This window comes from Cyclopterus lumpus, chromosome 13 (genome assembly GCF_009769545.1).
Source record: "Cyclopterus lumpus isolate fCycLum1 chromosome 13, fCycLum1.pri, whole genome shotgun sequence".
Lineage (NCBI taxonomy): Eukaryota > Metazoa > Chordata > Actinopteri > Perciformes > Cyclopteridae > Cyclopterus > Cyclopterus lumpus.
The window spans coordinates 10822807-10841274 of NC_046978.1; the positions used below are offsets into that span (position 1 = coordinate 10822807).

The 18468-nt window shown below is 42.9% G+C and overlaps 1 protein-coding gene across 1 annotated transcript in view; it reads left to right on the plus strand.

Annotated features, from left to right (window-relative positions):
• The window catches only part of fndc3a (fibronectin type III domain containing 3A), a 42410-nt gene extending 24017 nt beyond the window's left edge, over nt 1-18393 (plus strand). Inside the window, 22 exon segments of the mRNA XM_034547827.1 lie at nt 28-378; nt 1041-1099; nt 2917-3083; nt 3203-3262; nt 3354-3492; nt 4116-4169; nt 4288-4412; nt 4629-4803; nt 5328-5414; nt 7561-7699; nt 8319-8387; nt 8508-8548; nt 8550-8627; nt 9561-9666; nt 9894-10069; nt 10209-10322; nt 10487-10636; nt 13743-14089; nt 14783-14995; nt 15237-15403; nt 16501-16625; nt 17794-18393. Of these exon segments, the coding sequence (XP_034403718.1) occupies nt 28-378; nt 1041-1099; nt 2917-3083; nt 3203-3262; nt 3354-3492; nt 4116-4169; nt 4288-4412; nt 4629-4803; nt 5328-5414; nt 7561-7699; nt 8319-8387; nt 8508-8548; nt 8550-8627; nt 9561-9666; nt 9894-10069; nt 10209-10322; nt 10487-10636; nt 13743-14089; nt 14783-14995; nt 15237-15403; nt 16501-16625; nt 17794-18117 (3266 nt within the window). The 3' untranslated portion in view covers nt 18118-18393.
• The last annotated feature ends 75 nt before the right edge of the window (nt 18394-18468 follow it).

An 18468-nucleotide genomic window follows, 5' to 3' on the forward strand; every position in this document is an offset into this window, starting at 1 on the left:
CAAGTCTTGTCTTTTTTGCCCCTTCAGTCTCTACAGATTCTCACTCCCAACACGGACGCCTGCCGTTTGTTCACAGAGACGACAGAACTAGCAAAACGTATGAACGTCTGCAGAAGAAACTGAAAGACCGTCAGGGCGGAGGCGGAGGCGGAGGAGGCGGAGGCGGAGGAGGAGGCGGAGGAGGAGGAGGAGGAGGAGGAGGGCAGGTGAAGGACAGCCCTCCCCCTTCGCCACAGAAGACCTGCAGCAGCCCCCCGACAGTGGACATTCACAACGGTGTAGGAGGGAAGGGGCTGGAGGCAGAGCAGAGGCAGCTCAGCCACGCAGTGGCCGGCCCTGACAAGCAGACGGGCAGGGGCAAGAATAGAGAGTCAGGCGGTAAGGAGGTTAAAGTGTAGAGGTTGGTCGAGGTTCACAATCCGGCTGATGCAAAGCATGCATAGCATTTTCTGGATGTTAGGAGTGTGTTGTGTTAAGGCGCAGAGAATAGTGCCTCATTAGCCGCTGCAGCGGGTGGCAGTGAGGGATTAGCAACACAAACAATGTTATTCTTGATTACATGAACTCATTAATCATGGAGTTTAACACAGCTTTTGACAGTGGAGGGGAAAATAATTTCACCTTATGACCTCAAGAAGGTTGAAGAAATTTAAGATCATGAGCAATCTGAAAAAATTGTATTGGGATGTTCAAAATCATGCTTTTACTTTTGATAATTCCTGGAGAAGGGGGAGTCTTGCTTTCTTTTAGAGATGGGCATACAAATGTACCTTTTTTAGAAAGCAAGTTTGTTAACTTGGAAATGACTAACAGCAACCCTCTCCAGATTGTGTCAGATATTTTAGGTGCAATGCGTTCTAAATGTTGATCTGTGATAGTGAGTTTATGAAGACTAAATCCAGCAGGAACAGTTACGGGCAGTCAGTATTACACATTTAGATAGAAACTGGCACGTTATTTATCACATTACGTCATTGTTTCTTAATTTAATGCAGATGGTGCTGTGTTTTTTCCATATTCATTTGTATTTCTCTTCTCAGAGCTGGATGAGGAAGCTCAGGCCCTGCAAGCATTATGGAGTACCATCAGTACCCCAGTGGTTAGTATTCACTCCTGCTATCTCCTTTTATTGTTTTTCTTTATCTTAGCAATACAATTTGGACCATATTGTGTAACTCTATTAGTGCCGTGTTCATGAAAACCTATAATGATGCAAATGCATTGCGTCATTAAACACTCTATTAACATCCATGATGGATTCTTGCTGACATCTTGCTAATGGAGTCAGACCTATTCAGATCTATTCCCAAAGCTGCCACCAAACAACTATGCTTGCAACTACTAAAAGGTCTGAGCCCTTTGCTAAACAATTACTTGGCTCTCACATCTTCGTGGTAGTATGCTTATAGATGACAATTACCATTTACTTTTTGGCCCAAGGAAATAATCAGATTGAAATATACACGTATGCAAAAGTCCCTGTTTTGTCTTTTGAAATAACAAGTGGTATAATGATGCAGGGAAGCAATGGATAAATAAAGAGGATCAAAGAGGAGGATAGTTGTTTTAATCAGTAGAACTACAATTAGAATGTCCTTGACCTCATATAAGATGGGATTCGTCATACACTGTAACTAAGGTCTGAAAGATTTAAATAATAAAAAAATAGAAATAAATAAATACGGTCTTGTTACATCGTAAAAAGGTCCATACGATCCAATTCAGTAAAAGATTTTGTCCAAAACACGTGATTACAAAATATTTCAGAAAAGTAGCTGTAAAAGCCGTTCTCTGACGCGCACCTTTACAACCCGGATATCAAACTTTTCGTTCGACTCTAACCTTTCGAGTGAGACCAAATGTAAGCCAATAGGATCAATATATCCTCTTCTAATCCCACATTAGCCAACCAGAGTTAGCAAAGAAGAAGTGGGCTGAGCAACTTTTTTTTGGCTACTGTGCGCGCACACGGAGTCAGATTTGTCAAATGGATTCGAACAGCCAATGAAAAGACAAAAACAACGATGTGCCATGTTGGGATGCCAGTTGGGAAATAAACCCGCAATTGCGTAATGACAACCTGTCAAGTTTTGGTTCATTTTGCACACAATTTTGTTTCAATTCGGGGAAAAAAACACTATACTGTGTTTATGCTTCAGTTCCTTTGTGTCAGCAATAGTGAATGTGTATATGATACCTCAATGGAGTCTCCAAATGGCCTTTATTTGAAAATGCCTAAACATACCCTTAGTAAAACATGTGTAAAATCTTCATTTTCTGTAAAATTATAATCTACTTTTTATTTGGACTAGGTAAGGCGTTATGCTATGCTCCCATTGTGTTTTCCAGACCATAAGTCACAGCTATAATCATCTGCATCTATTTCACAAAAATATTCAGGCGGAAATAGAAAATCTTCTACTTATGTGTGTGCCAACTTATATTAATCAATGTCAGCAGAACTTCAGAGTGTTACCTTTCAAAAGAGACCCAAACCATGCATTTACTCCAAATGGTTCTCCTACAGCTTTCAATTTACTTTGGGTACGCCTGGATAGGCGTTTTTCGTGAATTTTACAGGAACGCTAAGAGGTTAAGGGAGGAATGTTTAAGGGAAGCTTATGCTTAAAACGTTTTCCCAAAGTGGCATCAGCTTGAATATTTTGAATCTCCTCTCTTTTCCACCAAGCAATGGTATTTCTTTTAATGTATTTTTTATAAAAATAAGACATTTTCTGAACTTGATTCAGGACTGATCACATACGCATGACCCTCTTTGAACTCTGGGTTTAGGGTAGTACAATTTAGATAAGTGAGCGGATTTTGCTGTGGTTAGAGGGACAAAAACGTTCTCTCCATGTCCAGGTATGGTTTTATGTAGCATTAATTGTGACCCTTGAAACCGTCACACGATAGGTATCAGACATCCAGGCCAGAGGAGCCGTAGCGAGCTGGGTCGTACCCACCAGGCCAGAGAGGGAGAACGGAAGTGTGGAGGACGACCGGAGCCCCCCGGAGCCCTTCAGCTACGAGGTCTCCATCTCATTTAGTGGCAAAGATGGGAAGTACAAGAGCATGTACTGGTGAGCACTAAAAGCGAGATGCTACAAGATTAAATACCAACTTCTCTCACAACATTTTACATAGATGGTTATTTGAAAACGACACTAAAGAATGTTTTTTGTTTTTGTTTTTGATGCAGTGGGGAAGAACTAAGTGCTACTTTAGAAGACCTTCGACCAGCAACGGACTATCATGTCAGGTTGGCTTAACCTACTGCCTGTTTCTGTTTGAACTACAGTGTTGAACGCACCGTGGGACCTGTTGTAACCGCTTTGTTCGTCTTTCCTCAGGGTCCATGCTCTGTGTAACTGTTTACAGGGAAACCCCTCAGAGTCTGTGAGCTTCACCACTTTAAGCTGTGAGCCGGATCCGCCCAACGCTCCCAGGAAGGCCAGTGGGACCAAGAACACACTGGTACTCCAGTGGAAGGTAATCCCAAATGGCAGTCCCCAACAATTAGCAACCATATAGATGTGACAGAAAGCAAGCAACAGAGTAACGAAATATTTAGACCATGTTTTGTTGTGTACACACTACACAGTAATAATGCCTAGGTGCATACATACAGGCCAAAGGTGGTTCACAATCACTCCCCTTCAACAACTATTGCTGAGATCACCTTCAGTGTTTTACTTCCTTCTGTGGCTTTATTACAGTTGCTAAATTACGAGCTGTAAAAGGTAGTGGTTATGTGTAAATGTGTGAGTTAAGCGAGGCACTTCAAGAACAATCGTGCATGCTCAGCACTGATTTAATTAATTAACATAGAAGTGTGTGTGTGTGTGTGCACACACCTGGATGCACATTATTTGTTATTCGTAGGGCTGAAAATGGCTTCTTTGTAATTGGCGGCATTAATGGGAAATATTTAGCACAAGATTTCAAATGAAGTGCGCTGTGGCTCAAGTCTTCCAAACATTTTACTTTGGCTCTGTGTGCATACATTTAATGTCAAATAAATAACTAGACATTGGTGTGTACATTAGTGGTATGTGTATTTTATACATTGGATTATGATATATATAATCACAAAATGCATGGTTTATCTACAGGCTCCATGTGACAATGGTTCCAAAATCCAAAACTACATTCTTCAATGGGATGAGGTAATTTATTTTATTTATCATGAATGAAATGTTGATCCCTGCACCCCACTCGCATGCTTTTTGTGCCACTAAGATACAAACGTATTTATTATTAATACTGAAACGTTGTTGGCTTCAGGGTAAGGGCACAGGGATCTATGAACAGTGCTACGATGGACCTCAGAAGCAGTACAGAGTGACCAAGCTTTCACCAGCTTCAAGATACTCCTTCCGCCTTTCAGCTAGAAATGACATGGGTGTAAGGTAGGCACTCAAGATCAGCCTTGATTTATTTCCTGGATGGCACCCTCCCCATTTTTATGTCACTGTTTCTTCCATTCAATGTCTCCATCTGTGTGTGTGTATGTGTGTCTCTCACTCTGTTTCTCCTGTCCCTTTCTCCCATTCTCTCCATTCCTCTGTCTGTCTGTCTGTCTCTCCCCCTCTCTCTCTCTTTCTCTCTCTCTCTGCCCTCCCCAGCGAGTTCAGTGAAGTGGTGGACCTGTTCACCTCATGCAGTGTGCCATTACCACCCTTCCCTCCAGAGCTGGAGATGGCGGGGGTGACCTGGCTGTGTATGAAGTGGCAGAGACCCACTAGCTCTCCCAAGGAGGATGACATCTACTATATTTTGGAGATGGAGGAGGAAGGCTCGGTATGTCTCTCAGGCTCTTTTTAAATGGAAAAATTGGGTCATCTGAGATTGAGATGTACAAATAACCTGGCAATATATTGCCAAGTTTATCTCTTTGACTTAAGTTTATCTGCAGACGGCATGAAGTATTTATGCTATTAACAAAAGGTTTCACATTTAAAATCAATTGATTATAAATAACAGACATACATTTTCCTGGTTGATGTGCATTCTTGTGTAGCTACTTGGTGTGTTCAGGTATTGTTAATTTCAACTCAGCCGAGAGGGAAAATTAAAACACTTGAAACTGTTTGCGCTAAATAGTTATGTGACATTTTTAGCTAGTTACTTCTGTCTGCACCGCCTCATGCAGCTACTTGCAGACACAATGCCTGCCAGGGAAAACACACAAAAACAATCCCCTATCCCCTGTAGCTGTTTGTCTCATGCAAACCACTTTATTTTCTGTGCAACAGTGGTTGTCTTTTAAGTCATTGCTCACTTGGTTGTTTTCATTCTCCTTCTGTCATTTGTCTCTGTCCCAGGGATATGGCTTCCAGCCAAGCTACGACGGGGATGAGCTCTCCTGCACCGTCAGGAATCTCCACAGGAGTACCAAGTACAAATGCAGGGTAAGGGAGTCCTGTGATGTTTGCAGTCAAAGTCGGTGATCCGCAGGTTGCATTTGAGCTGCAGAATGTGTCTGTGTGGAGGGGACAGGCTTCACACCGGGGGGTGCTCAGGCCCACAGTGGCCCTATGACTCATCCGCTTGCAGGATTCTGCCAACGGGTTGGCAAGTAATAGCATAAACAGGAGGACTGCTCTGCTCATCACATGCTTGGCCCCAGTGAGAAAAGCTAGTCGAGCAAAGCATTTGAGCCAAGGTGGCTTTGTGACCGGAGTTTGTGGACCGACAAATGTCTTTCTCTCCATGTCACTGCGTTTCTCTCTCACCTTTTCCTCATCTCTCATTCTGACGTTCTCTACTAAATAATTTCTCTCCTGGAGGTTTGACTATTTTCTACATGGCTCTGATGAATCACAGGTGACTATCTGTCACCTGTTTCAGACGGAGGCCATTGCAATGAAGGACACGTGATGTTCCTAATAATAAGATGATTGGTGGAAATCAAGTGAATAAAGTTGGCGGAGATTATTAGATAATCTACAGTATATTGAAGGCTTGTGTTATATCTAACTGCATTTTATTGGGGTCAGGTGAGTACATTTTTTTTAGAAGCCGGCATTCTTCCCTCTTGTCAGAGATGGATTGATAGATTGATTCAATATATATTATTGTCTATTTAGTTTTGCTTCAGAGCTTTGATTGGCAACTGTGGTATATTCTCCGCTTCCTTAGAAGATACGACACAACATTCTAACAAAAATGAAAAGCTTTTCTCTTTACTTTGGCTTTCAGTCATGTCCCAGGTAGAATTATGCCTTAAAATTGGCTTTGTGTGAGGCTGCAGGAAGACGCAGCTCATGACTTATCAGTTAATGCTTTTAGAACCGTGAAAGCTTTAGGGTAGGATACACGCCTTACAGCACTGTACTCTTCTAACGCTGCCAGGGTTAGTGGTTCAGACCTCCAGTACACATGCTATGTACATATGCAGTCATAATAGTCAAAGGCGCTTAGAATAAAAGTACTTTAAGGTTTGAACTCTTGCTGTGACTGGCAGCCCTGGCTGACATTGGCATATTCAGAGTTTGAAAATTGGTTATACCAGGGGTTGTGCCTGTGATATAATTATTTTGTGTTTATAAATGGCTTTTTAAGGGTCCAGTGTGTAGAACTTAGAGGGATCTATTAGCAGAAATACAATATAATAATTATAACTATGTTGTGTATAATCAATCATCTGCAACTAGCTGTAAGAATTGTTGTGTTTTTGTTAACTTATAATGAACCCTTTATATTTACAAAGGGAGCATGTCCTCTTCACGGGGGTCCACCATGTTCTACAGTAGCCCAGAATAGACAAACCCAACACTGGCTTTAGAGAGGGCCTTTGATGTTCCCTGAAGGCCACTGTAGTTCTAGGTAGGGGTGAGCAGAAGGGGAATTTAGGTTATTGTAATCTGCAACTTCACCTCTAGATGGCACTAAATCCTGCACACTCTTTAAAGAATAGGGCTTCTAATATTCTATATTTTGTATTGCCTGTGTGTAGCATCTGTGCCATAGATCACAGTGGCTATTAAAGCAGCACCACAGAGCTCCCCAACATGATACTTACTGAAAGGTATTGTGTTACCCAAACAGACCACCATTCGCCCAAATGATAAAAATGTTTATTAGTCATTATCAAGACTCCCTCCCTCCCCTAATTACCAATTATCCAGTTGTGTAGTATGAGGGAAGGCTGGGTGCTGTGCAGGTTTGTCTTGCTACGTTGATGAGCTGTACTCTGCAGGCTCGCAGAGATTTCCATATTATCACAATATTCTTTGATGTGCACTGAAATGCAAATGAGGGTAAAGCTTATTGCTTTGTTTTTTGATTGCAGTCCTGGTGGTGTCTGGTTTATGTATAGTTTGTAGGCGCTGAAACTTCGGATAATATGGTATTTGTCTGTGGCCATTATCGTTGTTATACTCACTCTCGGAGATGCCTCCATTACACTCCTCTGAGCCTAGTCGGTGGTTGTCATCAGGAAACATAATGGCCTTTATTCACTGCCCTCATTGACCAGCTATGCAAACAGTGGCCAATATTCCAACTGAGGAATAATGTGACTCCTCGCTGCCGGCATTAATGCCATTCCTCCAGGTGGCAGCATACAACTCGGAGGGGAAGAGTAATCCCAGCCAGGTGGTTGAGTTCATCACCAACCCTGACAGACCCAGCAGTCCTTGCAGGCCTGTCATCAGAGGAAAAGTCCTGCCCAACAGCTTCAAGATGACCTGGGGTGAGTACCAAATTATCAGAACTCCTCTATCTAACATGTAGTTTATAATTTCACTGTTCTCATTAAGCTCTACCTGAGCATATGTGCATCTGCTAGAGGCCGATGACATCCCAAGAAGTCTGTACAGTAGATGACTGACGGTTCTCCCCTTCATTCACACATTAGCATGAATCCTTCCAACACCTCACTGGACACACGCATCACTCGCTGCTGTACTTGATTTCTGCTTTACCATTTTACCAAAATGAAAAAAACCTAAACAAGATCGTTCTGTAGCTCTGACAACAGTCAAGTTGCTTTCCGTTTCCACCAAAATGAGTTTCTGAAGAAATGTTAAGGCTGTAAAAAGCCTTAGTCTTTGCAAGTCATCAACATTTCTGAGTTATAATACTTATTATTTTATAATGAGTTTGGACAGTTTTTTGAGGCAGCATGTTCCTCTATTATCTGCCCATAATTCATAGTTAGTTTATATGCTTCAGCACACATCCTCCTGCAATTAATGCATTCTAGATTTCCAGACATAGCCTTAGTGAAAACAGAACTTGCTCGCATTGTCTAGTTCAATAACTTGTTATGTGCAGATTGATAATCTTTGTTTGTTTGTTTTGCAATTTAGAACCCCCGAAAGAAAATGGTGGAGCAGAAGTCACAAAGTATGTTGTGGAGCTGTCTGAGGGCTTAAGCGGTAAGTTGCAAGTGCTGATAACAGAAATGTTTAAGTTGAAGGGAAAATTGTGTTTCGGACATGGAAAGCATTAGTTTATTTGACTAATTACAAATAATTTGCAATGGTGTTTGTGTTCAGGCTTGTCATGGGAGCTGTTGTACTCGGGGCCAGCCATGGAAGCACGTGTGTGAAGGCTTGAAGCCCGGCTGCTCTTACCAGACGCGAGTTTACTGCATGAGCGAGGGGGGGCAGAGCCCGGTGAGTCATTCAGCATCAGCACACGTCCATGCACAGCTGCGCACACAGCCTTGTGTTCTGCCACAGGGAGTGTTAAGAGTTTGCATTTCAATTCCAATTTTATTTGCTCTCAGACATCATTCACCTGCTTTGTGTCTCAAAATTAGAATCTGTGACACGGATTTGATTAATGTGTTTTGGCTAACTTAACTTAAAGGATTACTCCATTTCACAAACGATATGTAAACCCGACACTTTCCCCTTATTGGCTACTGCAGTCCACAACAATGTAGCTGTACAGATTAATATACAGTGCCAGGGTTGGCAGCCATGAATCTCACCGCATCCCTCAGTTGATCCAATACATTGTACACAAATCATTCTAGATAAGCACTCTATTTATGGTGAGGTTTAATAGGAAATTGTCATTCAGCCAGTATCCAATGTTAGGAGATTAGACTATGCTTCCCGGTGTGTAAGAACAAGACAAAGCCCACTAATCGATTAACCCTCCCTGCATGTGTCAGGATGTTTTTCCTAATTAGTTGAGTTCACAGACACTCTTCATTAATTTCTTCATCAGCTGTTAGTGCATGCATTTATTCATGATGGAGCTTGTGAAGAACCGTGACTCATGGTGGTGAGATCCTGTCTGTCGGTGCAGCACAATGTGACATAACACTCACATGTTTGCCTTTTGTCACAGTAAAGTTGTGTCTGAAAAATTAAGACCTATTTTAGTCAGACAATATGTCTAACTTTATCCAGGGCTCTGCATGTCAGTGTTATTTAAACGATGCATTAGCATTTATCTCCTTTCTGGTCTGTTGTGGATCAGTCTGATAAGCTGGTGAAAATGACAGTTTGTACCCTTTGTTTGTGTTGTGAGAAAGAGAGGAGAGGATGTGTTTTTTTGCGCTGGGTCTTAATTGGTGTGTTGTCTTCCCTTACAAGCTGTCGGAGACCCTGCAGGTCCAGACTCCTGCAGTGCCCCCAGGGACCTGCCAGCCCCCTCGGCTGGTGGGCAAGCCCAAAGCCAGGGAGGTGCAACTGCGCTGGGGTTAGTCATTCTTCTCCAACTACGATCTGTGTGGGCTGCATTGTAGCTTCTGTTGATGCATTTGTTTATTGAGAAAACTACCTCAAAGCGGTGAGCTTTAATGATGCAGTTTGTCATTTATTTCGCTGTTTGTACATTTCTGTTTTGTGTGTGTGTATATCTGTTCATTATTTCTTGGAAAACCCTTTTTAAAGTATATTGTTTTTATAAACACACACATTTACTAGGTCCCCCTCATGTAGATGGAGGCAGCCCCGTGTCCTGCTACAGTGTAGAAGTGAGTGGGCCGCAGTCTGAGGAGAGCAGGGAGGTTTACCAGGGTCCAGAGCTGGACTGCTCTGTGGCAGGCTTAATGCCTGGCAAAACCTACAGCTTCCGGCTCAAGGCAGCGAACAAGGCTGGGGTGAGAGACTGTCAACACTGATCTGTCAATAAAGGGGGAATTTTTTTTTTTTCCTGCTACATTCTTTCAACAATAAATATCATAATGAACTTTTTAAATCAGATAGGGTTCAATCTTTTTTGTTTTTCTTTGTGGATAGTTTGGACCTCTATCGGAGCGCTGTGAGGTTACAACCGGCCCCGGGGCCCCTGAGCAGTGCAAGGCTCCCTCCACCACATGCAAATCCCCCAGCTGTGTTGTTGTGAGCTGGGAGGTAAGACTAGCTCCACTTCTATTCCCCCACTGACATACATGAATTATAATAATTCATGCGTCATTCAGATATTTATTGGAAAACTCTCACATAGCTGCATTATGACTAAACTGCGTCATCAAGTTAAGTGCTGGGCGGCATTCTCATTGGTGTTTGTCTTCCAGGCCCCTCCTTGCAACGGAGCTCCGGTGACAGAGCTTCGTCTGGAGTGGGGAGCTGCTGAGGGCAGCATGCAGATGTGTTACAGTGGACCAGGGCTCAGCCATGAAATGAAGGGGCTTCTGCCTGCAACCAATTACTTCTGCAGGATACAGGTGAGCACTAGTAAACACTTTGTTTTATGAAGCTAATTGTCATCTGTTCTTCTGACACCCTGAAAATAGAATCAGATCACACCTTATAAACCCAATTTGAGTGACATCATTTTCATATTAGTCATCATTATTGTGAAGAACTCAGGGGGTAGGGTTGCACGGTGTACCAATACTAAAAAGGTACCGCGGTACCAGTACGTTCAAAACGATACGGTTTTGCATATTTTTAGTAACGATACTTTATTAAAATAGCGCGCGATCAGAGCGCACTCACTGCTCCACTTCTTTAATGCTGCCCAGTGCGTTGACTGCAAAGGGAGCGGGGCTGCGCAGCGCTTACACACTAAAAGGCAGCGCGCTCTCACTCAGTGATCGCTGGGGAGACAACATGGCGTCACGTGCAGGCGCTTTTTGCAACTTTTTGTATTTAAAAAAAAATGCGGAAAGCGCACTGACATACAGACAGTGAAGGAAGGCCCACTGACATACAAAGACCCGTCTGCAAAACGTGTTTCAAAACCAAGGAGCAACACGTCAAACATTACAGCACCTTTCAGACAGACACCCCAAACTTTTCAAAGAGTTCAAAGAACGACAAGTAATCAAATGTGATTATAAACATGGTGCACACCTTAAGCTCACCCACATACAGCCTAACACGAGTAGCCTTAGCCTTTGACGACCAGTCTATATGATTATTGAGGTCACAATGCACACGTGTACTAAATGAAACACAATTGATGCAAAATGGCTACATGCTGGTGGATCTTCAGCTAAGTCTTTTTTATTTTAGTTAAGGAAAAATAATTATTCCATGAATTAAGATAAAATATGAACTCTACAATTGCTCATTGATACGAACAAAAGGCCTACATAGCCGTGTATAATCAATGCTGTGATGGCACCATGTAGTTTTCATTAATATCTTGCTGTAGGCTAATGCTAATATTAATGCGATTTGTTAAGTGTTGAAAAAGCTGGGAAGGAACAAGCTGGTAAAAAGGGAACCATACAGATGTTTTATTTATTACTATTATAGATACATATACTAGTATCGTATTTGTGGTATCGTATCGAATTCTGGTATCGGGTATCGTGATATTTATGGCAGGTTTTGGTATCATGACAACCCTATCGGGGGGCTCGTTAAATTTCATAATGATTAGATTATTACAAGTTATCTCGACTAGAGTTTGCTGGATAAGTACATAAAAGATCCGTAAAACCACAAAACCTTTTCCAATGAATAAATCTGACCAAATGAGGGGGTTCATTGTCCTCACAGGTTTTTCGTGAATCGTAATAGCCAGTCAAATAAACCATTGTGTCTCAGTGGGTAAAGCGCGCTCCTAACATTGGATTAGGGGTCCAATCCCACTCAGGCATTCTCCAGAGTTTCAGGTTTTGAAGATTCCTTCCTTGAGTTGATTGGCAGGGATTTTGAGAACTTTTGTGAACTTTTTGACATAATGTTCTTCTCACATCAGTGCAAAAGGATGAGTCAGTTTGAATATATTAAGCAACTGCGTAGCAGATGATGATACATTTTTGGGATCCGCTGTATTGGTTGACAGAGATTTGATTCAGTGTGTCCCTGCCTGTTGTGATTGGCTAACTAATGCTTGTTAAGAGCTAAATTACCACGGTTTAAAATACATTACAGTTTGTTCACTTGTTACCTTATCATGATGATCATGCTGATATAGCAGTGAGTTAGACCATGTCTGTATTCTGCTGTTTCACTGAATGCATTTTTATACTGTGACCAATTAAGACAGCATTTGTGTAAAAGAAGAGACAGATTCTAGCCTTAAAACACTGGCTTTGTCCCTCGGGTCGGTTTCAGGATGACATTTCAGACCGTGCTGTACTCTTGCAGCTGCTTTTGTGGTCCAAAAGGAAGAATGTGGAGACACTGGTTGCTTATGAGTTATCACTCTTGCAGTGTGTTTATTTCCCCCACCGCCACTATTGGTCCACACAGTACAGGCAGTACTCATACCCAGACCAGCCCTAAATATTACACTGGTAAAGCTATATAACCATACTTCTATCATAATAGTTGATTTTTTTAAAACCTTATAGCCCTAGTTTTTTATATGTCATTTATTTAGGGTCCGAGCGAATGACGAAGTCAGTCCGAGAGGACCCTATTGAATTTGCTAGGATTCTTATTATTATTCCGCTTTTTATTTTAGAACATTGGGTGCATATTGGGGGTACTTAGCAAATTTAAAAACTAACCAAATTTGGCACACTTGTCAGGCTTGGTGAAAATAGACGTATGATCAAGGAGTGACATTTTTTTGTTGCTCTCTAGCGCCCCCTCAAAGTTTGACCGGTGACGCCCCTCACCCAGAATGTCCGATTGACTTGAAAGTTTTCACACATGTCCATATCCACTTGCTCTACAAAAAAGCCTCTCAGACTTTCTCAGAGCTATACGAGTTCCGCTCAAAATACTTCAGCAAATCAGTGGTCCAGTGAGATAAGTACCTGCCTTGAGTGTGGGAGTCGTGCGTTCAAATCTAGGCCAGGGCTAATTTTTCATAACTTTCTTTTTTTTACCTTTAACTTACATGACGGGGTCTAGACTTCACGTAGAGACACGTGATGCATGTATCTGTTCACATTCTCAAAGCGCCCCTACTGGCCAAAACAAATAAGCCTAAAATGCATCAGATTCACATGTAATTTACACAATGTGGTCTACACTTCACGTAGAGACACATGGTGCATGTATTTGTTCACATTCTCAAAGTGCCACCTAGTGACTCAACTTGACTTGCTCGAATCTGCCGCAAACTTGTCATGCTTGTTACAAGTGGCGGCATATCGACGAGCTTATTTTCACTCATAGTCGAAGCGCCACCTACTGGCAAAAGAAAATCAGCATTACGCGCCAAACGGTAAAACGTCCGACCGGCCAAGCGGGTCGGGGTCCAGCCGGCGCCCCCGACTGGTGCAGATGAGCGAGGACCCGTTCATCGCTGCTCGCAGCTTTAATGTTTACATTTTAATGCCACCTTGTGCTCAAACATGGGCATTACACGTTAGACTTGGCGTTGCCTTAATTAGCTGTCTCTTTTGTCTTGCGGTTGTGCAGGCTGTAAATGTGGCGGGTGTGGGGCCCTTCAGCGAGGCAGTGTTGTGCCAGACGCCCTGCTCCGTGCCTGCAGCAGTCAGCAACATCTACACGGTGAAGGAGTCCGCGCTGCGAAGGTATGAGACTCCAGCAGACGCAGATGAAGACGAGGAAGACGAGGATGGCGATTCCCGGCCGCCGACTCTGTACTCACCGTCCACCTGCCTGGGCATTAGCTGGGAACCCCCATGTGACCACGGCTCTGAGATCACTTCCTACCTGATTGACCTCGGTGAGCGCCAGCCCATCGTCGTTGGTCCCGTCACCAAACACAATCATCCAGCATCTGCAGCCTGACACAGCTACAGGTCGGTGCTTCCTCATGAAACTTTAAACGGTTCAGAATGTTGCATTATGCTTGTACTACCCCACTTTGTACCTTTCAGATGTCAACCAGACATAACATTTCAAACTGTTGGATCGCGTGCTCACAAGTAAAATTAATTGCACACACACCGCACACTGTGTTACTGTGTACCAAAGGGGAAAACATGCACAAACATGTAATTACATGTTGTAAATCCAGGTTATTCTGGCGAAGGGCTGACAGCAGTTTAGAAAACATCGATTTTTTACAGGAAACTTAAGTTATGCAGCGTTCAATTTAATTAAATGTCCGCTATGGATTAATGTTTGAGGAAAGTCATCCACACAAGGGTGTATTTAATACTGGTTTGATTATATGAGGTTTATTTTTTAAGCAGAGGTGTGGCAGTGATGCACTGCAGTCTGGAGGCTGTACAGTGACATGTTTTCATTGTTTTTGGCTCAACATATTGGACTTTGGCAATGAAACAAAGACGTTCAGTTTGTTATACAGGATGAGTGTGTTCAGAACCAGATAAAGAGCCAAAACAGTATAAAATGTGAGGCTGAACATCAATATCTGCCAATGAAATAAAATGCACTTCATGCCACTTTGACCGACACTGCGGTGTTTCTGCTCAGGTCATTTATGTCCTTCCAGCTCTCTGATGATCTCTTGTCTGCTTCTTCTACAGGATCCGCATCCAAGCCCTGAACAGCCTGGGAGCAGGCCCCTTTAGTCACACCTTTAAGCTGAAGACAAAGCCCCTTCCCCCACAGCCACCCCGCCTGGAGTGCACCGCCTTCAGCCACCAGACCCTCAGGCTCAAGTGGGGCGATGGCCCAGCCAAAGCCACCACCTCAGACGCCCTCCAGTATCAGCTGCAGATGGGGGACAAGAGTGGCAGGTCAGTGGCCCATTAGTCTGATGAGAGGAAGTGACCTGACGAGAGATAAACCGATAAGAGAGGAGACTGGTGTTTGAGCAAAAGCTTCAGATGACTGTAGGGCGGGGTACCTAGAAAGTAATGCTCCCGACAGAGTGTAATAACAGGGAGATGTTTTGCTCATTAAATCCTCTGTCTCTGTCTGTCTGTGTGTGTGTGTGTGTGTGTGTGTGTGTGTCTCTCTCTGATTATGTCATTTCAGATTTATATCCTTGTATAAAGGACCATGCCACACACACAAAGTCCAGAGGCTTAATGAGTCTACCTCTTACATGTTCTGTATCCAGGCCTTTAATGAGGCGGGCGAAGGGCCTTTCTCCAATGTTTACACATTCACCACCCCACGCTCTCCTCCAGCCCCTGTGAAAGGTACAGTGGCAGTCCTTTCTCCCTCTCAATATATCTATTTCTATCTTGCTATAGCTTTTTCTCTCTCTCTCTCTCTCTCTCTCTTCCCGGTGTAGATCAGCTCTTATTATCTTTACAAACACTTACTGCTGACATACTCCTGTGCTCTGGTCTCAACCAGCCTGAGCAAAGCATCCTTTGATCCTAGACATTGAAGTCAGTAATGAGGACATGGTTGTATTCTCAAAGCGGCACCCCTTTTTATTCAAGCAGTCATATGGCAGTTTGTCGGTTTTACTCAACAATGTTTGTTTCCCCACACAGTGAAGTGGACTCTCAACCATTAACTGTTTGAATTCGGACTAACAGTTTCTACATCATAATGCCAAAGATTCTCCCAGCCACTGTGTTTTGTAATGATTACCACACTAGGGCACTTAACTAGTTCGAAACAACAACTTATTTCTGTTGTTTTTTCTTCAAATGCCACCTACTTAAAGAAGAGCATGGCTCATGGTTATTATGACAGTCTGCTGACGGGGGAAATAATTCACTCTTTATTCATCAGCTGAGCCAGTGCACTAACCAAAGTGAGTTATCTTGTATTAAAACAAAATGTTTCTGTAGCAGGTGCACTTTAAGAAATCCCCCAAAGCTCTGATTCAAACAGAATGTTTACAGTAAGTTTGGTGTTTATTTTTTACTGCTATTTTGATTTGTTGATATTAAGAAAATTAAAAACAACAAGCAGCCTTAGCCAATGTGGTTTGTTCTGAATTATAACCCTGAGGTTTTTTAGATTACACCACATGAGTTCAAACCAAATGGTGGTGAGGCCATCTTTTCCAAAAGCTGCCTTTCACACACCGCAGTGGCAGTAATGTGGCACTGCCCTTCACACAGCATGTACCACTGCTAATATTTCAAACTTTACAAAAGCTGTTGTCGGCAGATATTGGTGTCATTTACGGTGTTGGACAGTAACTTCTATTCCTCCTCTTTAACAATCCTTTCTTGATCAGCTTGATCTTTTTTTTTAATGTGGCAGATGTTGAGATATCTCCCATCTTCAGCAGTACCTATTCTTTACATCTGCGCTCTCATCCTCCAACCTCCAGTCCCTAAAGTGGAGCGTCTGGACGAAAATTCCTGTGAAGTCACATGGGAGGCCCTGTCGCCAATGAAGGGGGACCCAATCATTTACACCTTGCAGTGCATGATGGGAAACTCTGAGTTTAAACAGGTACTGATGTTGTCGTTTGAAGGTTTGGTTCTCCCTTTTTGTATTTTTTAAATTAATTTTATTATTCTCTTTATGTAAAAAGAGAATAATAATGTTATGTCCTTACCTACGGCTGAACTAACTTTCATCACAATGGCCTTTTTATGCAGATATGGGTCCAGATGCATGCAGGGCCTTAATGTCTTTGCCATGGCTTTGTGGTGGTCTGCATTAGTCACCGCTGGCTTTAAATTGCCAATTATGCAAAGGTCATTGATCCATGAGGTGTCCCAGGTGTCTAGCCCTTGCCAGCACATTCATCCCTCTCATTGGCCTCCAGCCACGTTAACCTGGAGTAATGGCCACTGCAGGCTTATGCTAATCTGACCACATCATACATGACTATTGAATCAGGGAGTTTAATTATGTGGCTGCCATCCTGCATGACTTTCTTTCAATCCTTATTGTAAGTCCCAGTGGCCTAGACTCTGAAAGCCATGTATGAGAAAGGGGAATTGTTAATTTGCTTCCCGATAGGAGTTTGAGGCACTTTGTTTCAGTCTTTGCACCAACCAGGCGTGCGTATTTTGGCTGGTGTATCAGGGAATTTTATTTACTTCTGATAGTTTTAATTTAAAACAAATGTGGTATTATATTCCAAATTCAAAACCAATGTAAAGTAGGAATTTGTTTAATCCCAGTTTTGGCTGTCACAAATTAAAGCAACCAAACGGATACCCAAGGTTGTCTCAAAACGTGTGTGTGTGCGTGTGCGTGTTCGTGTGTGTGAGAGATGGGCAAGATGGCTTCCCACTACATCCACGGCGACAAATAAAATGAATCAGGAAATAGTGTAAGTGAGGGATGCATAACTGTTTGTTTCCCTATTATGCTTGACACTTGAAAGAGCTGCAAGGTAGTTTCATCCAATTAGGTAGAAGCAGTAATATGGAAATTATTTTGTCAACTTTATTGTCAAGTACAAGTTAAAATTAACAAACCAACCTAATTTCTCCAATATGTGTTAACAGTTTCAGGATCCCTTAAAGCAGCTTGATTATAGCATTCCCTCAGTGACATAATATCATAAACATTATGACTAAAGATTTTAAAAAAAGAGATGAAATTAATCTCTATTTTTATCTTTGTTTTAAATCACACTTCTTCTGCTCTTCCCTCCCGTTCGCAGGCCTACAAAGGCTCTGTCACATCTTTCCATGTCCAGAACCTGCAGCCCAACAGCGACTACCGTTTCAGGGTGTGTGCTATCAGGCAGTCCCAGGACGCCCCTGAGCTGAGCGGGCCCTACAGCCCCACAGTGACCCTCTCTCCCCAGCGGAACGACATGGCGGTGGGCGCCGGTGCCGCCGGCTCGGGCTCCAGGGCCAGTACGGAGTCCAACCGAGCAAGACGGAGTTTGACGGACGAGCAGTGCGCTTTCCTCCTCCTCATGGTTTTCGCTGTCATCGCCATCCTCATCGCTTTTGTCATCCAGTACTTTGTCATTAAATAAGCAGTTTACACCACCCAGCTGCAGGGTTATAGCTTTATTCTTTCTCTCTTTATGTTGTTTTGTATTCTCCGTTTTGTACACCCTCTACCCCCCACCCCCGCTGTCGACAGAGTAATCGCATTCGCTGCATTGGGGTGCAGAGGAAGGGAGGGCTGGTGAATAGCAGTTAAACATTGAGCATGTAACACCTTCTTTGGTACCTGTGACGCCTTGTCACCCAGTCCCAACGTTGTGGTATCTGTTGTTCGGTTCAGATTTCTGTTTCATCATGATCAGCTTCCCGCGCAAAAGAAAGGGCAGGGATATGGTTTATTTTGGTGAGAAGGTAGGGGAGGGGCTTTTCGGCTAATG